Here is a 20,078-nt window from a genome sequence, read left to right as displayed (position 1 = left end):
ATCTTGCAATTCATGACAGAACTTCTCAGATCTTGCCAAAAACTTCCAAGCTCCCACTATCGTATGGCAGAGGTGTCACTATTGCTCCCAGAGCTGGTCACCAAGTTCATCCAATTTCAAATAGTTCTGTGTCATAGCACAAAATTAATCCCAATTTAGCACTAGAGAGTAGAAATCCTGTCCAAATCCATTTAATGCAGGAGTAAGGTCAATTGCAATCTGAAACAAAAGATGGTGCTGTACTTTGCTCACACAACGTTTCCTGTCTCAGGTTCAGGGGTACAGGTAATTGCAGTGAAAATACATTATGAAATGATTCCATAAAACAAGGCAACAAAAATGATGCCTTGTTAAAATCAGTTGCCTACACCTTTAATTGTACTCTTTTTTTTGTTTGTTATTCTCTGTTTTCAGGAGCGATAAGCAATTAGCTACTCCCACTGTTATTATTTAATACTTTAATATTTTGCTCAGATAATATAATTCAAATGAAAACAATAATGAATAAGAACTATTCTCAATATAAATGTTTTTAATTTCAAGTTTCAGTACGTTTAAGCCCTCAGACAAAAATACAAAATATTATTATCTAAACAGATATATTCGCAGTTCAAAGAGGCCCAATTCTAAAAATAAGAATTACAAATTGACTAGTCACATGTAATAATTTCCTGGCTTCAGATGACACACAATTGAATGCAGAACTGCAACAAGCAAATAACCTCCTACCTCATCTTGCATTTCTTTGATAAACTATAACAAAGGTATATCATATTTTATAAGAATATAAGATTGATATATTAGCACTATGTAGTTAGAAATCTGGAGATAAAATTTCCATGCATTGTACAAACTTAGGGATGTTTAAATTGGTAGAAGTGGGGAATATGGTCGGAGAATTTTTAACTTGCAACATCTGATTGTTGTACCTGGATCCTTTTGTGAACTGAAACAGTTTGTCTAACAAGACAGATACTGAACTAAAATGGCTTCCATGATCACCTGACCACAGATTGAGGCCAATCCAGGAGACCTATGTAAAATAAGTGAAACATTCTGCACTGAAATGACATTAAAACCAGTCAACTAAATCAACATCAAGAAAATTACATCTCTGGTTTCAATTCAAATTTACATGATAGTTTTACACACTGCATTGGGAGATTAAAGGCAGTTAGCTAGCTTTGAAAGACACTGAAGCCAGACCCAGGAATACACAGTCAAATATGTTTTTACAGCTACTTTTCAAGGTTTGTGAGAAGATTTGTAGCTCGGGTGCTCGTTGTTGTGGTTCTGTTCGCCGAGCTGGGAATTTGTGTTGCAGACGTTTCATCCCCTGTCTAGGTGACATCCTCAGTGCTTGGGAGCCTCCTGTGAAGCGCTTCTGTGATCTTTCCTCCGGCATTTGTAGTGGTTTGAATCTGCTGCTTCCGGTTGTCAGTTCCAGCTGTCCGTTGCAGTGGTCGGTATATTGGGTCCAGGTCGATGTGCTTATTGATTGAATCTGTGGATGAGTGCCATGCCTCTAGGAATTCCCTGGCTGTTCTCTGTTTGGCTTGTCCTATAATAGTAGTGTTGACCCAGTCGAATTCATGTTGCTTGTCATCTGCGTGTGTGGCTACTAAGGATAGCTGGTCGTGTCGTTTCGTGGCTAGTTGGTGTTCATGGACGTGGATCATTAGCTGTCTTCCTGTTTGTCCTATGTAGTGTTTTGTGCAGTACTTGCATGGGATTTTGTACACTACAGGGAATAAGGTGATAGGTTGGAGAGGAGGGTGGAATGGATAGATGGGAAAGATGATGGACAGATCAAGACAGGAGGGCCAAGTTGGAGGCTTGGGACTAGGATAAGGTGGGGGGAGGGGAAATAAGGAAACTGGTGAAATCTACATTAATCCCGTGTGGTTGCAGTGTCCCAAAGCGAAAGATGAGGCATTCTTCCTCCAGGCGTTGAGTGATGAGGGTTTGGCGATGGAGGAAGTCCAGGACCTGCATGTCCTTGATGGAGTGGAGAGGGAGTTGAAGTGTTCAGCCACGGAGGGGTGGGGTTGATTGGTGTGGGTATCCCAGAGATGTTCTCTGAAATGATCCACAAGTTGGCATCCTGTCTCCCCAAGGTAGACGAGGCCACATCGGGTGCAATGGATATAGTAGATGACATTAATGGAGGTACAGGTAAATTTCTGTTCTCGGAGGTTGCTTGACCAGCTGTGCTTTTTCAGCACCACAGTCTCAACTCTGATCTCCAGCATCTGCAGTCCTCACTTTCTCCTTTTTAAATTTACTACATGTTTAGATGTGTGGTTGACACCATGATTCTACTTTTTTTCCTGGGGTTATTAAGTAATAAAATTTCATTTTCTTTCATCTTTAATTGAAGATTGACAGCTACATGCTGAAATAAAATAAAAATAGAGTTGAGACTGACTGAGAGGAGTTTAAACGAAAGGAATCAGTCCTCACCTGATCCTAGCAAGATGTTAAAAAAGCTTACCATAAATGAATTCTTCTCCTATGTTCTGCCCTGCATAGGAGTACTGTTGACCTTGTAATATTGTATTTTAATCATTTATCCCACCACACTATATTGAATGTAAGGGAATAGTTTTTTTATATGTTATATTTAAAAATAACTTCAAAACTTGAACTCAGTGGTTCAAAGATGACCAATGACCAATCTTATGGCCCCAGTGTTAACTCCAGGCAAGAGTGGAGTGGGTTGGGCCTAGTCTTTGGTTGCAGGAGGCCCTAAGAGACTTTAATTCACAGGTTTTATTTCAATTCCTGAAGTCAGACTCTCACATGAATAATGAGCTGCCTGATGGGAGCATGATTTCAGCAGCAGGAAACCACAGCTGAACATGCAATAGCGTGCTCCTGGCACTTATAACAGTGGCCAGTGGTTAAGTGGGATATGATTATAATGTTGAGTCGAAGCCCAAATATGGATCTCTGAGGTTTATTTCTGCGTTTTTCAGTGCTAGTCCTACTCCTTCTGGCCCACAAGAAAATGTTAAACATTTTCCCGATCTCATCTGGCTCAGCTCAGCTTGTTGATGTTTCCTCAGTGGAAGCTTCTGAATTCAGCCCAAGGCACATATGCAACAATATGCCTCGAGGATATGAGACAAGTGCAGGAAATTGGGATTAGCGCACTTTTAGTGGCAGTTATGTTGGTACAGACTCGATGGGTTGAAGGGCCTTTTCTGCATTGTATGAATCTATGAAACAACGGTTAAAACCATCTTGGGGCCCTAATTCATCATATGGAACCCAAATTTGCTTATTTATGAGGTCTCACTTCTTCTGTGTGTACACCTAGGCCTTCTGAAGTTTAGGATTAAAATAGTGCTGGTCAGGAGCATGGTGTGAACAGGGACATGAATATTCTTCCCCCATTTTTATATCTGTTTCCCCCTTCTCCTACCAGCATGTACCCTCACTACATTCCTGTTGGGTATGTGCTTTGAGATTGGGGCTTGTGTTTGTAATTGATCTTATTTGACAATAAAACAATGAAACCAAAGCACACAGTGGCAAATCAACAACACAAAATTGGTCAAAACATCCATTAATTTCTATTATGCTAGAATAAGATTAATTCAGGATGCTAATTACGTGAGATGCTAATATAAATAATTGTCATAAAAGCTCATGGAATATTGAAATATTAATTGGTTCATTCAGGTGAAGGAAGGTTGCTGTCCTCATCTGGTGTAAAGTGCCTTAAGTCAGCGTTATGTGGCTGGCCCATTCCCTCAAAGTGTATCGGCAAACCAGTAAGCTTTGAAGGCACTTAGACAAATCCCACCATCAGCATTTAGGGATAACTAGGATTGGTAATAAATGTTAATCTATAGTGTTGGCATATCATTCACACTTGAAAAACAGATTTTTAAAAAAATCTTGCTGGTTCCCTGTGACATTCTTCTGTTTGCTTTTTTAAAGGAGGTATTGTCTTGTTAGGTTGCACATTAAAATCACTGATTTTAAATATCCCAATCAGGATTTACATAGTTGGACAGCGTCTATTGCAGCATCTACAAAAATGTATATTTTAGAACACAAAGTTTCGTTGTCTAGAGAATTTGCTCTTCTTCAAGTTCATTCACGTAGTCCTGATCAACATAAATCATAAAGCCAGTGAATAAACTGTCTGCCCTGTGCGGATCAAAATACAGACCATTCTGTTCCGAATAGAATATCTGCAGCCAAACTTCATCTTCACGTTTCAGGTACATAATAGTTGAACCAGAGGCTACATCATAGTTCCCAGTGTTTGCATCAAAAGTTTTAACACGATATTGCCCATTGTGCACCAACCCAATAGCAAGGTGCTTGTTTGCCAGGGTAATATCATAGGAGAAGTAGTAAATACCAGGTATACCACATACAAATTTGCCACTGGAAACATTATAATGTCCTCCTTCGTTCAAAAGGATTTTGTCGAATTTGATGGGCATACGTTCCTTTGGGTAGCTGTAGGTGATGGCCACAGAGAAGGCGGATCTTGCAGTACTTGTGCCACATTTGCAGATTCCAGGAAAACCTGGTTCACCATTGATTCCATTCGTGCCTTTTGGTCCATTTGTTCCTGAATTACCTCGAGCCCCTCTAAAACCCCTTGGTCCTCGGGGGCCTGCTTTGCCAATAGCTCCACGTATGCCTTTAATACCAGGCTTTCCAGCTATTCCTGGTTTTCCTCTGTCACCTGAAAATAAAATGTTGTTTTAATTTCCATGTAAGATTTATAATTCAACTGACATGGCCATACAAGATCTGTGTTGAAATAAGAGACTAAGTGATCACTGTACAATAGTGACTACTATATAAAAGACTTTGATAGCTGTGAAATGGTTTGGTAATGCCATGAAAATCGGCATTTTGTTTCTGGCATAATGTCCAACTCTTCTGTTAATTCAAAGTTCTATTAAGTTGTTTAGTTATTATTTTTTTTCCCTATCAGAAGTTCTGAATAACGTTCTTGTTTTATGCTACCACATAATGCTGAGATGCGTGGAACGTGGAATTTATTGTTAAGCTTTCCATTTCTTTTTCTGTCCTTTTACAATGATAGTTTAAAAATTTGAATTTGTCCAGAAACCTGAATTCATGACGAGTCAAACTCATGCCTTGTACTCTAATGGTACAAACCTTGGTGATATGTGCCTTCAGGTCCTCAATACAAAGCAGAGTAACACCAATCAATCCTTTTTAGGGAGTCTGCATACAGAATATTATAATCAAATTATGAAATTCTGAAGTGCAGATTTAGACCTTTCATCAAACCTAATTATCAGCTTTAAATTCATGTCTCTTCCTTGCTCCCTATCTTGAAGCCTCTTGAATCTTGTTGGATATAGTGCCATCACAACAGAATAGGTTACCTGGTCTAATTGGCTATTTCTCATGTCAACAGTGAAGATTGGGACTCCACACTCCTAAGTTCAGCTAACCGTAACGTGGTTTCACCAACAGACCACACAGGTGTTTTCTGACTGAGTTCCACAGCATATTACCTCCCACTAGACTCAGTCATTAAGGGCTGCTATAGTATTCTAATTCTCAGCTTAACAAAGATCAGGTACACAGATTGAACGAGAGATGTTAATCTATCGATCACTGAGACATGAGGAAAACATTTAGCGGCTTGGTCAGCAGGGATTTTATTTGGAATCTTTCTAATTAATTATGTGCTCAGCAGAGCTGTAAACTGCATTTGCATCTTTCCAATCCATTCTCTCTACGGCTGGTAATGTTCTCAAATTGTACCTGTCAAATGGTGCTGACTGGACTTAATTAGCATTTCCTCTGGATTTACTGCAATTTCTGTGAAGTATATGGCACAAGTTCCATCGATGAAGATGGAATCAGTTGGAATTCCTTGAGAATACTAAGAATGAGTTTAACCCAAGATGAAATTAAGGAATATGACCTGCAAAGTTTGTGAAATTAATTCAAGTTTAATTTTATTGAGTTTTGATCTAAAGACTTGGAATAAGAATAACACATTCCATTGAAAGGAAATACTGATTTGTTGTTAATTCAAAGGGATATATGCTGCAAAATGGGTTCATTTTTAGAATTCAAAATTGTGTGGATTTTTGAATTACAAGTGTCCATGTTAGGTATGTCCCTGTCAGGCAGGGAGGAAGTCATAAGGTAAGGGAACTGTGGTTTACTACAGAAATTGCATCTCTTCTTAAGCAGAAGAAGGAAGCTTATGTGTTGATGAGGCAAGATGGTTCAGAAGAGGCAATGGAGAGTTGCAGATCAGCTAGGAAGGATTTAAAGAGAGAGGTAAGAACAGCAAAGAGAGGACATGAGCAGTCTTTAGCAAATAGAATAAAGGAGAATCCTAAAGTTTTCTATAGGTTTATGAGGAATAAAAGGATGACTAGAGTAGGAATAGGGCCAGTCAAACCCAGAAGTGGGAAGTTGAGTGTGGACCTTATGGAGATCGGGGAGATGCTAAACAAACATTTCTCATCAGTTTTCACTCAGGAAAAGGAGAATATTGTAGAGGAGAGGAATGAGGCACGAGATATTAGACTAGAAAGGATCGAGGTTAGTTACGAACAGGTGTTATCAATTCTAGAAGGAGTGAAAGTGGACAAGTCCCCTGAGCCAGATGGGATTTATCCGAGGATTCTCTGGGAAGCTAGGGAGGAGATAGCAGAGCCGTTGGCTTTGATATTTGAGCCATCATTGTCTACAGGTTTAGTACCAGAGGACTGGAGGATTGCAAATGTTGTGCCCTTGTTCAAGAAGGGCAATAGAGGTGACCCACATAATTATAGACCAGTGAGCCTTATTTCTGCTGTAGGAAAGGTTTTGGAAAGGATTATAAGAGTTAAGATTTATAATCATCTAGTAAGCAACAATTTGATTTCAGATAGTCAACATGGTGTCATCAAGGGCAGGTTGTGTCTCACAAACCTCATTGAGGTTTTTGAGAAGGTGACCAAGCATGTTGATGAAGGTAGAGCAGTTGATGTGGTATACATGGACTTCAGTAAAGTCTTTGATAAGGTTCCACATGGTAGGCTGTTGGAGAAAATGCAGAGGCATGGGATTGAGGGTGATTTAGCAGTTTGAATTAGAAACTGGCTTTTGGAAAGAAGGCAGCGAGTGGTGGTTGATGGAAAATATTCAGCCTGGAGTCTGATTCCTAGTGGTGTGCCACAAGGATCTGTTTTGGGACCACTGTTGTTTGTCATTTTTAAAAATGACTTAGACACAGGCATAGGTGGATGGATTAGTAAATTTGCAGATGACACTAAAGTCAGTGGAGTCATGGACAGGTTGCAAGCAAACTTGGATAAACTTCAGAATTGGGCTGAGAGGTGGCAAATGGAGTTCAATGCAGTTAAATGTGAGGTGATGCACTTTGGGAAGAATAACAGGAAGGCAGAGTACTGGGTCAATGGAAAGATTCTTGGTCGTGTGGATGTGCAGAGGGATCTTGGAGACAATGTACATAGATCCCTGAAAGTTGCCACCCAGGTTGATAGTGCTGTTAAGAAGGCATATGGTGTGTTTGGTTTCATTGGTAGGGGGATTGAGTCCTGGAGCCGCAATATCATGCTGCAACTATACAAAACACTAGTGCAGCCACACTTGGAATATTGTGCACAGTTCTGGTTGCCATATTTCGGGAAGGATGTGGAAGCATTGGAAAAGGTGCAGAGAAGATTTACCAGGATGTTGCCTGGTCTCGAGGGAAGGTCTTATGAGGAAAGGCTGAGAGACTTGGGTCTGTTCTCATTGGAAAGAAGAAGGCTAAAAGGAGATTTGATGGAGACATACAAGATGATCAGAGGATTAGATAGGGTAGACAGTGAAAGTTTTTTCCCTAGGATGGTGACGTCAGCTTGTACGAGGGGGCATAACTACAAATTGAGGGGTGATACATTTAAGACAGATGTCAGAGACAGGTTCTTTACTCAGAGAATTGGGAAGGGCATGGAATGCCCTACCTGCCAATGTAGTTAATTCAGCCACATTAGAGAGATTTAAACAATCCTTGGATAAGCACATAGGTGATGATGGGATAGTATAGGGGACAAGCTGAGAATAGTCCACAGGTCAGCGCAACATCGAGGGCCGAAGGGCCTGTTCTGCGCTGTATTGTTCTATGTGTAGTTTACAAATGTCAGCTCTCCTTTTACGCACGGTATGCTATAATTTTTTAAGTAATGTGAAGCAACTTTATATCCAATTTTCTAAAGTAAATTCTGTGAAAACTGTTTCTGGAAGAAAAAGACATTAAAAATAATGTTCCCAATCAAGTAACTGCATCCTTGAAGACAAGAAGAAAAGCAAGGAAATTTTTATTTTGCAACACTTGTAAAAATCCAGAAGTTGTCATACCTAAGCTAAGGTCAATACATGCATTTTCAATCAAGTGTAGAATCTATGGACTTGTGAGATGAATAATTATAATAATATGAACATTGTCACTTTAGGAAATAAATAATAATGTTTGTTTAATGCACTGGTACTAGTCTGAAACTTAAATCTAATTTTAATGATCTTAAAATTTTAATTTTTTATGTTAATTATTTTTAAAACTCTTTTTCCTAATAAGCATTAACTGTTCATAATTACTTTATACAAAAATTCATATACAGTATTCTTTTTCTACAACATTCACGAGTAAATGTCATGCATATTTGTAGGAGTTGGAAGCTATGTAAAATCTTCCCTACCCAGCAATCCATGGATAAGCACATAGATAGAAAACATCACTTACAGGGTTATCTACTTCTTGAATTAATCAATAGTTGCCAATTTACATTCTTATTACAATCTGATTTTGTTGTGCCTGATATCCATGCACCCACCTAAACATTGTACTAACCGATAACCAGAGAGATCACATATCATCAATCTCAAAATTAGAGAAAAAAATCCCCTGTTGCTGTCCTTTGTAATGCTCTTAATAATTCAAAGCTGTTACTTTAAAGGATCTATAAACCTTATATAATGTTCTCTTCTTTGGATAGATCTCGAACTCTGATTTAAAAAAGTGATAGTGAGCCAGTAGTGAAGACCAATAAAGTGACTTTATGACACTCCATAACCCATTTTATACCAATGCATTAAGTCTGAATCTACATCCGCGGGACAAAATCCTCTCCTCTCAGGGAAGTGGTGGGGAAGCTGACACCAAACTGTTTGGCAAACAGGAGATACTTAACACCCTCCTGCTGTCTGAGCAATTAAGTTCGAGACAGGATGGCCTTTACTTGACCTTCCTGACCCAGCACTAATTAAGTTCTTTGAATGGTCACTGCAATAAACTCTGTCCCTGGCAGATGAGAACAGTGGCAGCTTTCCTGACTATTAAAACTGCATCAGCCTAGTGGATTGGTGTGGTAAAGTTTGAACCTGGCCCAATGTGGGAGTGATGGGCACAGGGATAACTGTAAATTCCAGACATACTGACATTTACAAGAAAGAACAATGTCACTATTTTACCTTGTTCTCCTTTTTGGCCTTTAGGGCCATCTTTCCCTTCTGCCCCATCTTTCCCAGGAATCCCCATTCTTCCGACTGTCCCTGATTGGCCAGGATATCCTGGAGGACCAGGAGCCCCAGGAGGACCAGGCGCACTGCAGATAAGTTGGGAAGGATCGATTGTAATGAGCAACTGTTGGTTTTTTGGAAGTTGATTTGCAGCATGAGATGTAAAACAGAAAAGGAGAACCAACCAGAGCATCATAAAATCTAGGAAGGAAGGTTAACACAGATTATTGGTTCAACCAAAAGCAAAATACAACAAATAACTATCTCGCTTATGAACCCTTTTTGGAATCTGAAAGAAAAAGTGATTGCAACTTAGTTCCCATTGAGCTTCTACATCAATAAACTTTTAGCAAGACTCATGATAAACGCAAGTGAGAAACATCCCTCTATACATCAGGAATATTAGCAACAATTCTAACATTCTTTTCTGCACAACTACATTTCTTTTCATTTTTCTTTGGCAAACATGGTCTGTTTATTTCACTGCACAACACAGCCAAGCACACATCTTTGCTAAGAGGGAACATGGACTAATGTACAGTTCATTACACCAAATGGTACGTTCTAGATTGCCACTTAAAATCGATGTTGTTCATGGCAAGCACTGAATGATACAGATGAGGAAAATCCAAGGTTATATCCTGGTCTTTACTAAACAATTTCAACAATCTAAATTAAATGATACACAATAGTGTTGACTTCCTAGCAGTTGTGACCCTTCAACATAGGTGCTTATGACTAAAGGTAGTGAATTTTTACATTCTTTCTTGTTACTTCATTCATGGTTTCAACTTATAATGTTGGTATTCACCTGTCAGAATTATTTTCTTTATTGCTTTCAAATTCGATGTAGTTTTCCCAGACTTCTCCTTTAAATTCCAAAACATTTGCTTATATGCCCCAGGCATTATTTCAAACACCATCAGTAAAGCTCTTTTCACAGCGTAATAATCCTTAAAATCCTCCTCTAGGACTTGGATCCATTAGGAATTAGGACTTTCCCACTCAGAATCCTCCATAATTTATGGCTTTTATATTTTTAACTGTATCATTTGAATCCTAAATCCATCATCCTCTCTTTCCTGCTTCACTGAGATAACAGTATTAGTTTTGTGAGCATCAATGCATGATGAAACCTCATTTGACCAACATTTGAAAAAGAAGAAAAGCATTACATATGTGTGAAGCAAGGTCTACAAATGTCATGTAACTGGAATTTGTAAGCACATGCTTCATGTATTTGGCCCTTCAATGTCCTAGTGTCTAGCAGATCTGGATTCCACTATTTCACCCATCATACCAACTCTGCCCACCACGAGCATTGTCCCAGCCATTTTCTAATTGCATTGTGCATCTAGCGAATGGTCAGTAATAGCAGCTCACAGTGGACTCTTTAAGAACCAGGCCACACCTAGTCTCCAGAGCGTCTATGTCCCCTTATACCATACATTACCTGAACAGCCTATTTCCACCCATCACCCCCAATGTGGAGACACTAATAAGCACAGCATACATGATCTCAACTGAAAACAAAAAATGTTGGAGATCAAAGTGGGTCAGGCAGCATCAATGGAGAGAGGGCAAGCTAACGTTTTGAATCTAGATAACCCTTCATCTCAGCTGATGTGAAGTGGTCATCTAGACTTGAAACATTGGCTTACTTTCTTTCTATGGAGGCTCCCTCACCCTTTGTGATCTCCAGCATTTTTTGTTTTCAGTACAGGTTCCAGCATCTGCAGTACTTTGCTCATCTATTATCTTGATCTACATACTGAAAGCTGATGTGAATCATATTTTGTTAGTGCGTATTCAGCTAAGCCTATTGCTTACATATGGAAATCAAACATCAGATTAATACTTGCTTTCTTTGGAGAACTGGCTGCTCTTATTTTGCAGAAATGGATGAAACACAGAGTTCATTAGGAAGGTTTCAAAGACATGCCTGTTTTTGTGACCATGCTTAAACCGATGTCAATAAAGTCAGCAGACACTTGACACAATCCTGTGGTGAAATAAAATCAAGTCTGTTTATCCTCCACTGCCACAGGGTGAATAGCAGGCTCCTTGAAACAATACTAAAGTCTGGACTAGCCGCAGAGATATGGAGATCTCTACAGTGTTCTTCATACTCAATTTGAGTCACCTCTCATGCTCCATTAAGAGAAATCAATAAAGTTCTTCTTTGGGCAGTGAATCCTTCACTCAAATCCATTTGTATGCTATTGTGGAATTTCTTGAATGCCAGAAATATCATTAATAGAAACATGTTGCAAAATAGTAAGACTTTGGAAGAAATTTTATGCAGTATTGAATCAGCTTTCACCAGTTAAACCCTTCATATAGCAGAATCATTTTGGTTTTAAACTACATTTGCCAAAAAAATGGCAAATTTCAACAAGATGGAACTGGAATCTCAATCACTTGTTTGAATGTGTGTGATTACCTTCCTACTCAGTTTGAGCCCTCTCATATATTGATCTGCATTAAAGCAACATACAGCAAAAAAAGTGCTGCTCAGAATTTCAGCATTCTTGCCTAAAATCCAACTTAGATAAAAGGTAAATGGAGAATTTAGAGATAGCTAAATGATGTTCCCTGACGTCTTGACTAACAAGATATAGTTTCTTTCAATAACAAATTCTTTCGCCACAAAATTTCTTCTAATAAATTATATTTGAACTGTATTCACTGTTATAAAATAGGAGAACATTGAAGCCAATCTGAAAACAGCAAGTACCTCCAAATTGCCTTTTGAAGCTGCTTGAGGGATAAATATTGACCAGAGCATGAGAAGAATCTTTCCATTCTTAAACAGTGTCATGTCACATTTGGCCTACCACTAAAATATCACCTTTCAGCTATCCCTTTCCAGGCTGAAAATATCACCTTTCAGCTATCCCCTTTCCAGGCTGAAAAGCCCAAACCCTTCCACTGTTTCTGTGTATCCCTGAACCTTGTGACCAACATCATATGTGTCTTTCAACAGCTTCCGGTGCTTCAGTGTGTTCAAGTTCAAAATAATTAGAGCTACAATCCTGAATCAACTGAATCCAGCTCAAATATTTTTTGGAACTGTGATTGTGTCCCTACCTCTAAGCCAGAAGGTCTGGGTTTGGGTCGTATCTACCCCATAATATCTGGACAGATTGAATAAAAGAAATTTTTTAAGAGTCATTATTCAATATGGATTCAAAATGTAGGCATTAGAGAGTTTGCTTGAGTATTTGATCTGAGCTGATCTAGCATGACACAAAGAAAAATAGTAAGTATATTTGTGAACTAGCTGCTGAGAATCAATAAAGGAGCACAAGAATGATGCAAGTCAGAAATTACTTTCATGAAATTATTCCATATACATTTGTTCAACCACTATTATTTATAATTGCTGCTGAGGAAATGACTGCAGAGGGACTACAAAGCTCACATTAACCGGTAGAGCCAGCAGACCAAACCTGTTGTTCCTTTCAAAGACACTATTGTTGCCTGTCAAGCTGTGCATGGTTGCTGGTGCCACACAAATAAGAATAGTGGAATAATTTTGGATTTGTCTTATATTAATCTCATTAATTCTGACTAAAAATGTGTTTCAGCAGGTGTTAAGCATTGATTGATTTCTGCCACATACTTTCAGTGCTACAACAAGATATTTAACTGTGCAAATAGTGACACCTGTACATTTTTGACTTGTTACAGATATGACACAACTCTCAAAGCAACAAATTTCATCACAGTAACAGTATCACCATCACTTCAAGCAACCAGCAGCCTGGAGCTGTTCACTGATACAACACAGCAGGTGTCACATAAGGCTGTTTTATCAGCAGGAAAATAACACTTAAACATTCTCTCTATAAAACACAACTCTTTAAGGCAAACTTAAAACCAATTTTAACAAAATAAAAACTGAAAGAATTGTGGACAATATAAATAAAAAAACAAAAACAGAAATTGCTGGAAAACGTAAGCAGGTTTGGTAGCCTCTGTGGAGATGAATAAAAGTTAACATTTCAGGTCGAGTGACCCTTCCTCAGAACTCCAGCTGTGCCTTGTAAAGTCAGTGTGACATACTTAAACAATTATTTACTTTAGGATTAGTTCACTCCTATAGATAACATCTATCTTTAAATATTATTAATATTTGAAGATCAAAGAGACTCTTAGCTATTAGGCTTGATTTCTGGGCTAATTTATATTAATTTTGAATTTATTGCTGAGCTACGTGAAGGGAAATTAAGTTAAAAATCACACAACACCAGGTTATTGTCCAACAGGTTTATTTGGAAGCACTAGCTTCCAAGGCGAGGTAAATTAGGACAGTTGACCAAAAGCATAGTCAAAGAGACACAATTTAACAAGTATCTCTAAGCAGGAGATAGATTGTGAGGTGATGAAGTTTGAGGGGCAAGGTGTGCACACCAAGTATGTTTCTTCAACTGTAGAAGGGAAGCTATTTTGTCTGATAATAAGGTATTTAAAATGTAAATGATGGGGCAGTTGGTTGGGGTAGTGGTGGGTCAGAAACATTAGAGAGGTGGCTGGAGTATAAGATATATCAGGCAAGGAATAAAATTGGTGTCAACTTGATTTCTTCTTAATAGTTACACTTAAGATTACACCTGGGCTGAGCTGGGCTGGAATCACTGGCAAATCTAATCAGAATGAATTCAGGGATTTTGGTACTAGGAGCAGCAGTGATTGTGCACTAATGTTTGGTTTTTTTTGCCCACTCTGCTTAACACTGATTTTCCTAGAGATAGTCTGCACAGGTAACAGCTATCATCAGATGTGTGCTCAGTTACCAACATTGTGTATTAGGTCCCATATTTGCATCTGTTTATGCTCTCATGCCTACTCTGACATTTGCCCACTACCAAAATGTGTTAACTGTGAATTTCTATTGTCTTTCAAAATTTGGATAGGCACAATTCTGAGAGACGGTAATGTGCTTTTACATTTCTTTCAAAATTACACAGAGTGGTTTTTGTTGCTCTTTCATTTTTCGCAGTGGAGAGTGTGATGAGAGAATGGGGATGAAGTTCAGCGCTCCCTGCTGTGACATTATGGAATAGCATGAAATTTGGTAATGCATTGTTTAGGTTTTCAGTGCTGAAAGTGCTATTTTGAGCAAAACAGACACTCATTTACAATTCTAGTGCAGGTGAGATAGGACACTGTTTTGATAAAAGTTAAACAAGAGGTGCCCTTTAACTATGTCAGAGTAGGCATGAGGGCATAAACAGATGCAAATATGGGACCTAATACACCATGTTGGTAACTGAGCACACATCTGATGTTAGCTATTACCTGTGCTGACTATCTCTAGGAAAATCAGCGTTAAGCAGAGTGGACAAAAAAGAACAAAAATTAGTGCACAATCACTGCTGCTCCCAGTACCAAAATCCCTGAATTCATTCTGATTAAATTTGCCAGTGATTACAGCCCAACTCAGCCAAGGTGCCAATATCCTAATCCCAGTCCACCACTCAGAATTGAGTTTGAAATACCTCAACAGTAGTGCAGGCCTCTGTGAGCTTCTTTCCCAACAACCTAGCCAACACTCCCCATTCCCCATGCCCATCCTTTATCAGTTCCATTCTAAGGCCATTCCTGCTCCAGATCCCCACAATCTTATACACTGACTTGTCTGAACATGGCATTCTCCTATCACAGAATTAATACCTTGCAATAAACTTCAAATGTAATTCCTAGACATTACCCAAGTGCCAAGAATGGATTACAGATTTTAAGAGGAGAAGTTATGACCAATAAATCCATCAAATCGGTAGTCATTGTTTTGCTCACTGGTCCATTACACAGATTTGATCTCAGGCTTCATTCAAAAAGAAGCATGGGTCTGTGGGCATCAAATTGCACCTGGTTCCAACTCAACTGGTCAGACCAAATAAGAATTGCATCTGAGTAGATAGAGGTAATTTGGCTCATCGAATCTACACTAAGTCTCTGAAGAGCTTCCTTAAAATTCTGTAACAATTCCACATGGTACAAAACCCCTGAAAACCAGTCAACTGTGCCCAGAAAAAGCCAGTTAATGATTGTATAAGACTTTTAAAAAAGCTTTTTGAAGTTGCCAGAAGCAGTGGTCAACCTGAAGTTTGAAAGAACTTTTGAATACGGCAAAGGAGGATCAAGAAACTTAACGAAAGGAAAAATAGAATAGAAATATAAACAAGTGGAAAACAAAATAAATGAGCTGTAACATCTTATGTAGTTATGTACAGCAGAAATATTTGCCCAAGTCAAATGTATGCTCATTACAGGAAGATTTGGTAGACTGTTACTCATCAAGTGTTTCAAGGATCATACTTAAACCCAAGCTCTCACAAACTACACCAATGACTGTACATAGGGTCTAAATGTAATTTTACCAAGTTTGCCGATGACAGAAAGCTGGGTGGGAACGTGTGCTGTGAGGAAGGTGCAAAACAGCTTCAAGATGATTTAGATATACTTAGTGAGTTGGCAAGAACATAGCAGATGAAATGTAATATGGAAAAATGTGAGGTCATTCAATTCCATAGGAACAACAGATGATCTGAGTGTTTCTTAACTGGTAAGAGGTTGGAAAATGTAGACGTACAAAAGGGCCTGGGTACTCTTGTCAAGAAGCAGCTGAAGGCTAACATGTTGGTGCAGAAAGATATTGGGAAGCCTAATAGTATTTTAGCCATTTTCACAAGAGGGGTTAAGTACAGGAGCAGCATTGGATTTAAGAGGAAAGAAACTGGGTTAGTCGACATCTGGAGTACTATGCGCCATTTTCCTTCCCTTATATTAGAGAGGATATTATTGTCATTGTGTGCAACAAGGTTCACCAGATGAACTCCTGGGACAGTGGGTCTCTTTCATGAAGAGATTTTGGGAAACTAGAGTTTCAAGCACTGAGGGGTGAACTCATTGAAATTTACAAACTACTTTAGGTAGATCCAGATCAGATGTTCTCCCTGATTTGGGAGTGTAAAATCTGGTATCACAATTTCAAAATAAGGGGGAAACCATGTGAGTCAGAGATGAGGAAATTTGTTTTACTTAGATTAGATTACTTACAGTGTGGAAACAGGCCCTTCGGCCCAACAAGTCCACACTGACCCGCCGAAGCACAACCCACCCATACCCCTACATTTACCCCTTCACCTAACACGACGGGCAATTTAGCATGGCCAATTCACCTGACCTGCACATCTTTGGATTGTGGGAGGAAACCGGAGCACCCGGAAGAAACCCATGCAGACACGGGGAGAACGTGCAAACTCCACACAGTCAGTCGCCTGAGGCGGGAATTGAACCTCTGGCGCTGTGAGGCAGCAGTGCTAACCACTGTGCCACCGTGTCACCCATGGTTGTGAATATTTTAAATTCATGACCCCAGATGTCTATGAAGCTCAATCAATGAGTATGTTTAAAGCAAAGATTGACAGATTTCTGGGTGCCAATGATATAAAGTTACATGGGGCAGAATACATGGAAAAAACATTGCAATGGATGAGTAGTATGATCATAATGAATGGAGGAGTAGGCTCAATGGGATGAATGGCCTCCTCCTGTTCTTGTGTTTGTATATCCTGTTTTGTAAGAGCATGAATAATATAATCACCTGAATGCCAAGAATATAATCTACAGCTGGGTTACATAATAGGTAATAAAAGCCTGAGATCACTTGCCCACCTCAATATGACCAATTACGAGTAGCATACCAAGAGCATGCACTTAAAGCAAGACAACAACCATCAATAAACCCAACTATCCTTGCTGCATTCCAATGATGTTCAATCTCGGAGATTATTTACAGTTATGAGTGCTGCAAACTACAAGAGTATCCATTGTCTGGATGCATTATCACCTTCAGTTATGGTGCCACTATGCAGACATCTGTTCCAATATTCCAAAAAGATGTCCTCCAACTCGGACTTGTTAGGTCCCACTCAGTGCTCAGCTATGCCGCAGATGCCTTATGATCTAATAAAATATTAAAACCGAGTTGTTATTATTTGTTTTACCATGAATAAAATAGACTCAGTCACACGATTCAAGGCATCTTTGTGCTCATTTTCCAAAATTCACTTGCATTTTAGTCTTACTGGTTAAGATAACATCTGGAAGTTTGAATAACCTGCAGCTCTGTAATACAGTTCAATGCTTCTGCTGGATTTAACAAAATTTAAAATTACCAGCGAGAATGAAAATAAAGTCTGACAGTGGTGGTTCAAAATAATCACTAATTGACTTATTATTGCTATTAAAATGTAAATCAAAGCATTTCTTGCCAATATGTTATGCTTTTTTGTTATGTATATGCTTCCCCAATTATTCTTCAACTGTACTCCCAATACAACATAGAATGAATGACATTAATCAAATGCATTGTCAAGTGACATTACTGTGAACCCAGTGACATCTCTTTGCATCACATTGTAATTAGATATGCTAAGTTCCCTCTAAGGTGTTATCTAAACAATGTCAAAATAAACTAAATTCCTTAAAAATTCATGAAATGTTCTACATCTTCAATCCTCTCAGATGTAACCAGAACTCATGTGAAATACCAATAGAGTAGAGCAGATATTACGCGATGAACTAACTAGGAGAAAACCAGGCAGCAAATGACTCATAGAATATTTAACATACCACGGGAACTCCATTATTCACATTCTTCATCCAAGACATTTGACAGACCAAAATTACAAAATAAGTCTGAATACATAGCTCAATTTGCTCTTTGTTTCTTAGCTTCTCTACAAGACACCTTTCCTTTTCTGATTCATGTGTGTGTCTATGTTATTACTCTACCATAAGTGTGGCTTCAAAATTTGAGAACAGTTTTGGAATTATTATTTGTGATTCTCATTCTGCACTAGAGAGTTTCCCTTCACTAAGGCAAATAATGATTCCCCACATTTCATAATTGTCTGCCACACATGCTTTCTCCAAACTTTACAAATCGAGGCTTGTGCCAAAATACATAGTGCAACCTACACAATAAATTCAGCATTCCTGGTGTTAATTTACAGAGGTAATGTAGAAAATAACTTGAGTCATGAAACATTGGGCAGGGATTGATCTCTTAAGAGATTTTGAGATTTAAATCTCAACTTCTGACATTGTATCAGATTTGGCTGAGTGCCAGAAAAACATTGTAAATTGTTCAGTGTTGCAGTATTCTTTCATATTGAAAATAGGCCAGAGGCAAAACTAATACACCCAGGCATTGCTTGGTTAGTAATTTGGCCACGTTATGCAACTATCATTCATAAAGATTAAGGATTCCAAACTGACAAAGAAATAAAGGCGGGTCACCAACAATGTCTGGTTTTCCTTCTGTAATTTACATGGATAACTTATTTTGTCGCTGAAGACTTAGTGTACAATAGCTGAAGGCAGATATTCTTCAACAACATTTCTCAGGAATCAATCATAAATCACATAGTTCAGTACAAAAGCTCAGTGCATGTGAAGAGTTAAAATCATGACATGTAAACAGAACCTACCAGAATGTAGCTGTGTGACCAGTTCAGCTGCAGTGAAGTTAACAATTTTCAGTTTGCATGAAACATTTGGTCAAGAAAGTAAGCTGATCCTTCCCATTGTTTTGCAGTCCGTCTCAAGCTTCAAAATCAGCTCACCGACAGAACAAGTTCAGAGACATTTCATGTTTCTTCTTCCTGGACCCCTTTCCAAGTCAAAGTAGCTTCTGGTCTATCCTTTTCTCTCTTCCTCTTTCTTGTACATTCTTTGCTTATAACATAATCAGCTGGAAAAGCTCCTGCCTACGTCACATGTAGTTGGAAAGTTTGACTGCATTAAGAACTGGACTGCACATGCTGACAGTGGTCTGAGACTGCTGGTTTTCATCTGCACAAAGTTGCTTTGACAGCTGTCTCCAGTACTAACATTAAACTTCATTTTTGGATTTGTTTTAATTTTGTGTTTTCTTTTATTAATGGTGCAAAAATGAAAAGCCGTTGTCCTTCCATTAATTACTAGAGCTATCTTCAATTAAGTTCTGAAATATATAGCCAACATATTTTTACCCAATATTAATCCAAACGCTTTTAAGAACATAAGAAATAGGAACAAGAGTAGGCAATTCAACCCCTCATGCCTGCTCCACCATTCTATAGAATCATGGTTAATCTGACATTCCCCACATCCATTTTCCTGCATTTTCCCTGTCACCTTTGAATCCCCAACTAATCAGGAATATATCCTAGCCTTAAATATGTACTGTTTTATAAAGAAATCAATATAATAATGTTTATGTTGGGATATATGTATTTTACAGCAAACATGAATATGAAATACGAATGTAGGGACATGCGTAAGCCCATTGAGCCTTCTCCATCATTTAACATGGTCACGACTGATTGACTATTTTACCCACACTAACCGATTAATCCTTTACTCCACTGGTAAATCAAAAAACTTAGCTCAAAGACTGAGCTTCCATAGCCCTGTGGGGTAGAGAATTCAAGAGATTCACAACCCTCTGACTAAGGTTTCTCATCATTTTGGGCTTATTTGACATCCGCTTA

At 38.6% G+C, this 20,078-nt stretch overlaps 1 protein-coding gene across 3 annotated transcripts; it reads right to left on the bottom strand.

Moving 5' to 3' along the window:
- Nucleotides 1-555: 555 nt before the first annotated feature.
- Nucleotides 556-19,243, bottom strand: c1qtnf2 (C1q and TNF related 2). Of its 3 annotated transcripts, XM_072591027.1 has the most exons (5): nt 19,035-19,243; nt 17,390-17,505; nt 9,484-9,732; nt 4,184-4,711; nt 556-2,395 (listed from the first exon to the last, which is right to left on the bottom strand). In XM_072591027.1, the coding sequence occupies exons 3-5, from the start codon at nt 9,725-9,727 to the stop codon at nt 2,355-2,357; spliced, it is 813 nt and encodes a 270-aa protein (XP_072447128.1). In that variant the 5' UTR covers nt 9,728-9,732; nt 17,390-17,505; nt 19,035-19,243; the 3' UTR covers nt 556-2,354. The 3 variants fall into 3 exon arrangements, with proteins under 3 accessions (XP_072447128.1, XP_072447127.1, XP_072447129.1); XM_072591026.1 differs by having other exon boundaries at nt 556-4,711; XM_072591028.1 differs by having other exon boundaries at nt 556-4,711; nt 9,484-9,655.
- Nucleotides 19,244-20,078: the final 835 nt, after the last annotated feature.

The sequence above is a fragment of the Chiloscyllium punctatum genome, chromosome 20 (genome assembly GCF_047496795.1).
Source record: "Chiloscyllium punctatum isolate Juve2018m chromosome 20, sChiPun1.3, whole genome shotgun sequence".
Lineage (NCBI taxonomy): Eukaryota > Metazoa > Chordata > Chondrichthyes > Orectolobiformes > Hemiscylliidae > Chiloscyllium > Chiloscyllium punctatum.
The sequence above is the reverse complement of the archived record's forward strand: the minus strand, read 5'-3'. Positions and strand labels throughout refer to the sequence as shown.

Excerpts from the sequence above, each read along its gene's own strand:
- c1qtnf2 (XM_072591026.1), bottom strand. The coding sequence starts at position 9,727 with ATGATGCTCTGGTTGGTTCTCCTTTTCTGTTTTACATCTCATGCTGCA. Across the intron at positions 4,712-9,483 it reads AGGCCAAAAAGGAGAACAAG|GTGACAGAGGAAAACCAGGA; the intron begins GTAAAATAGTGA and ends TTTTATTTTCAG.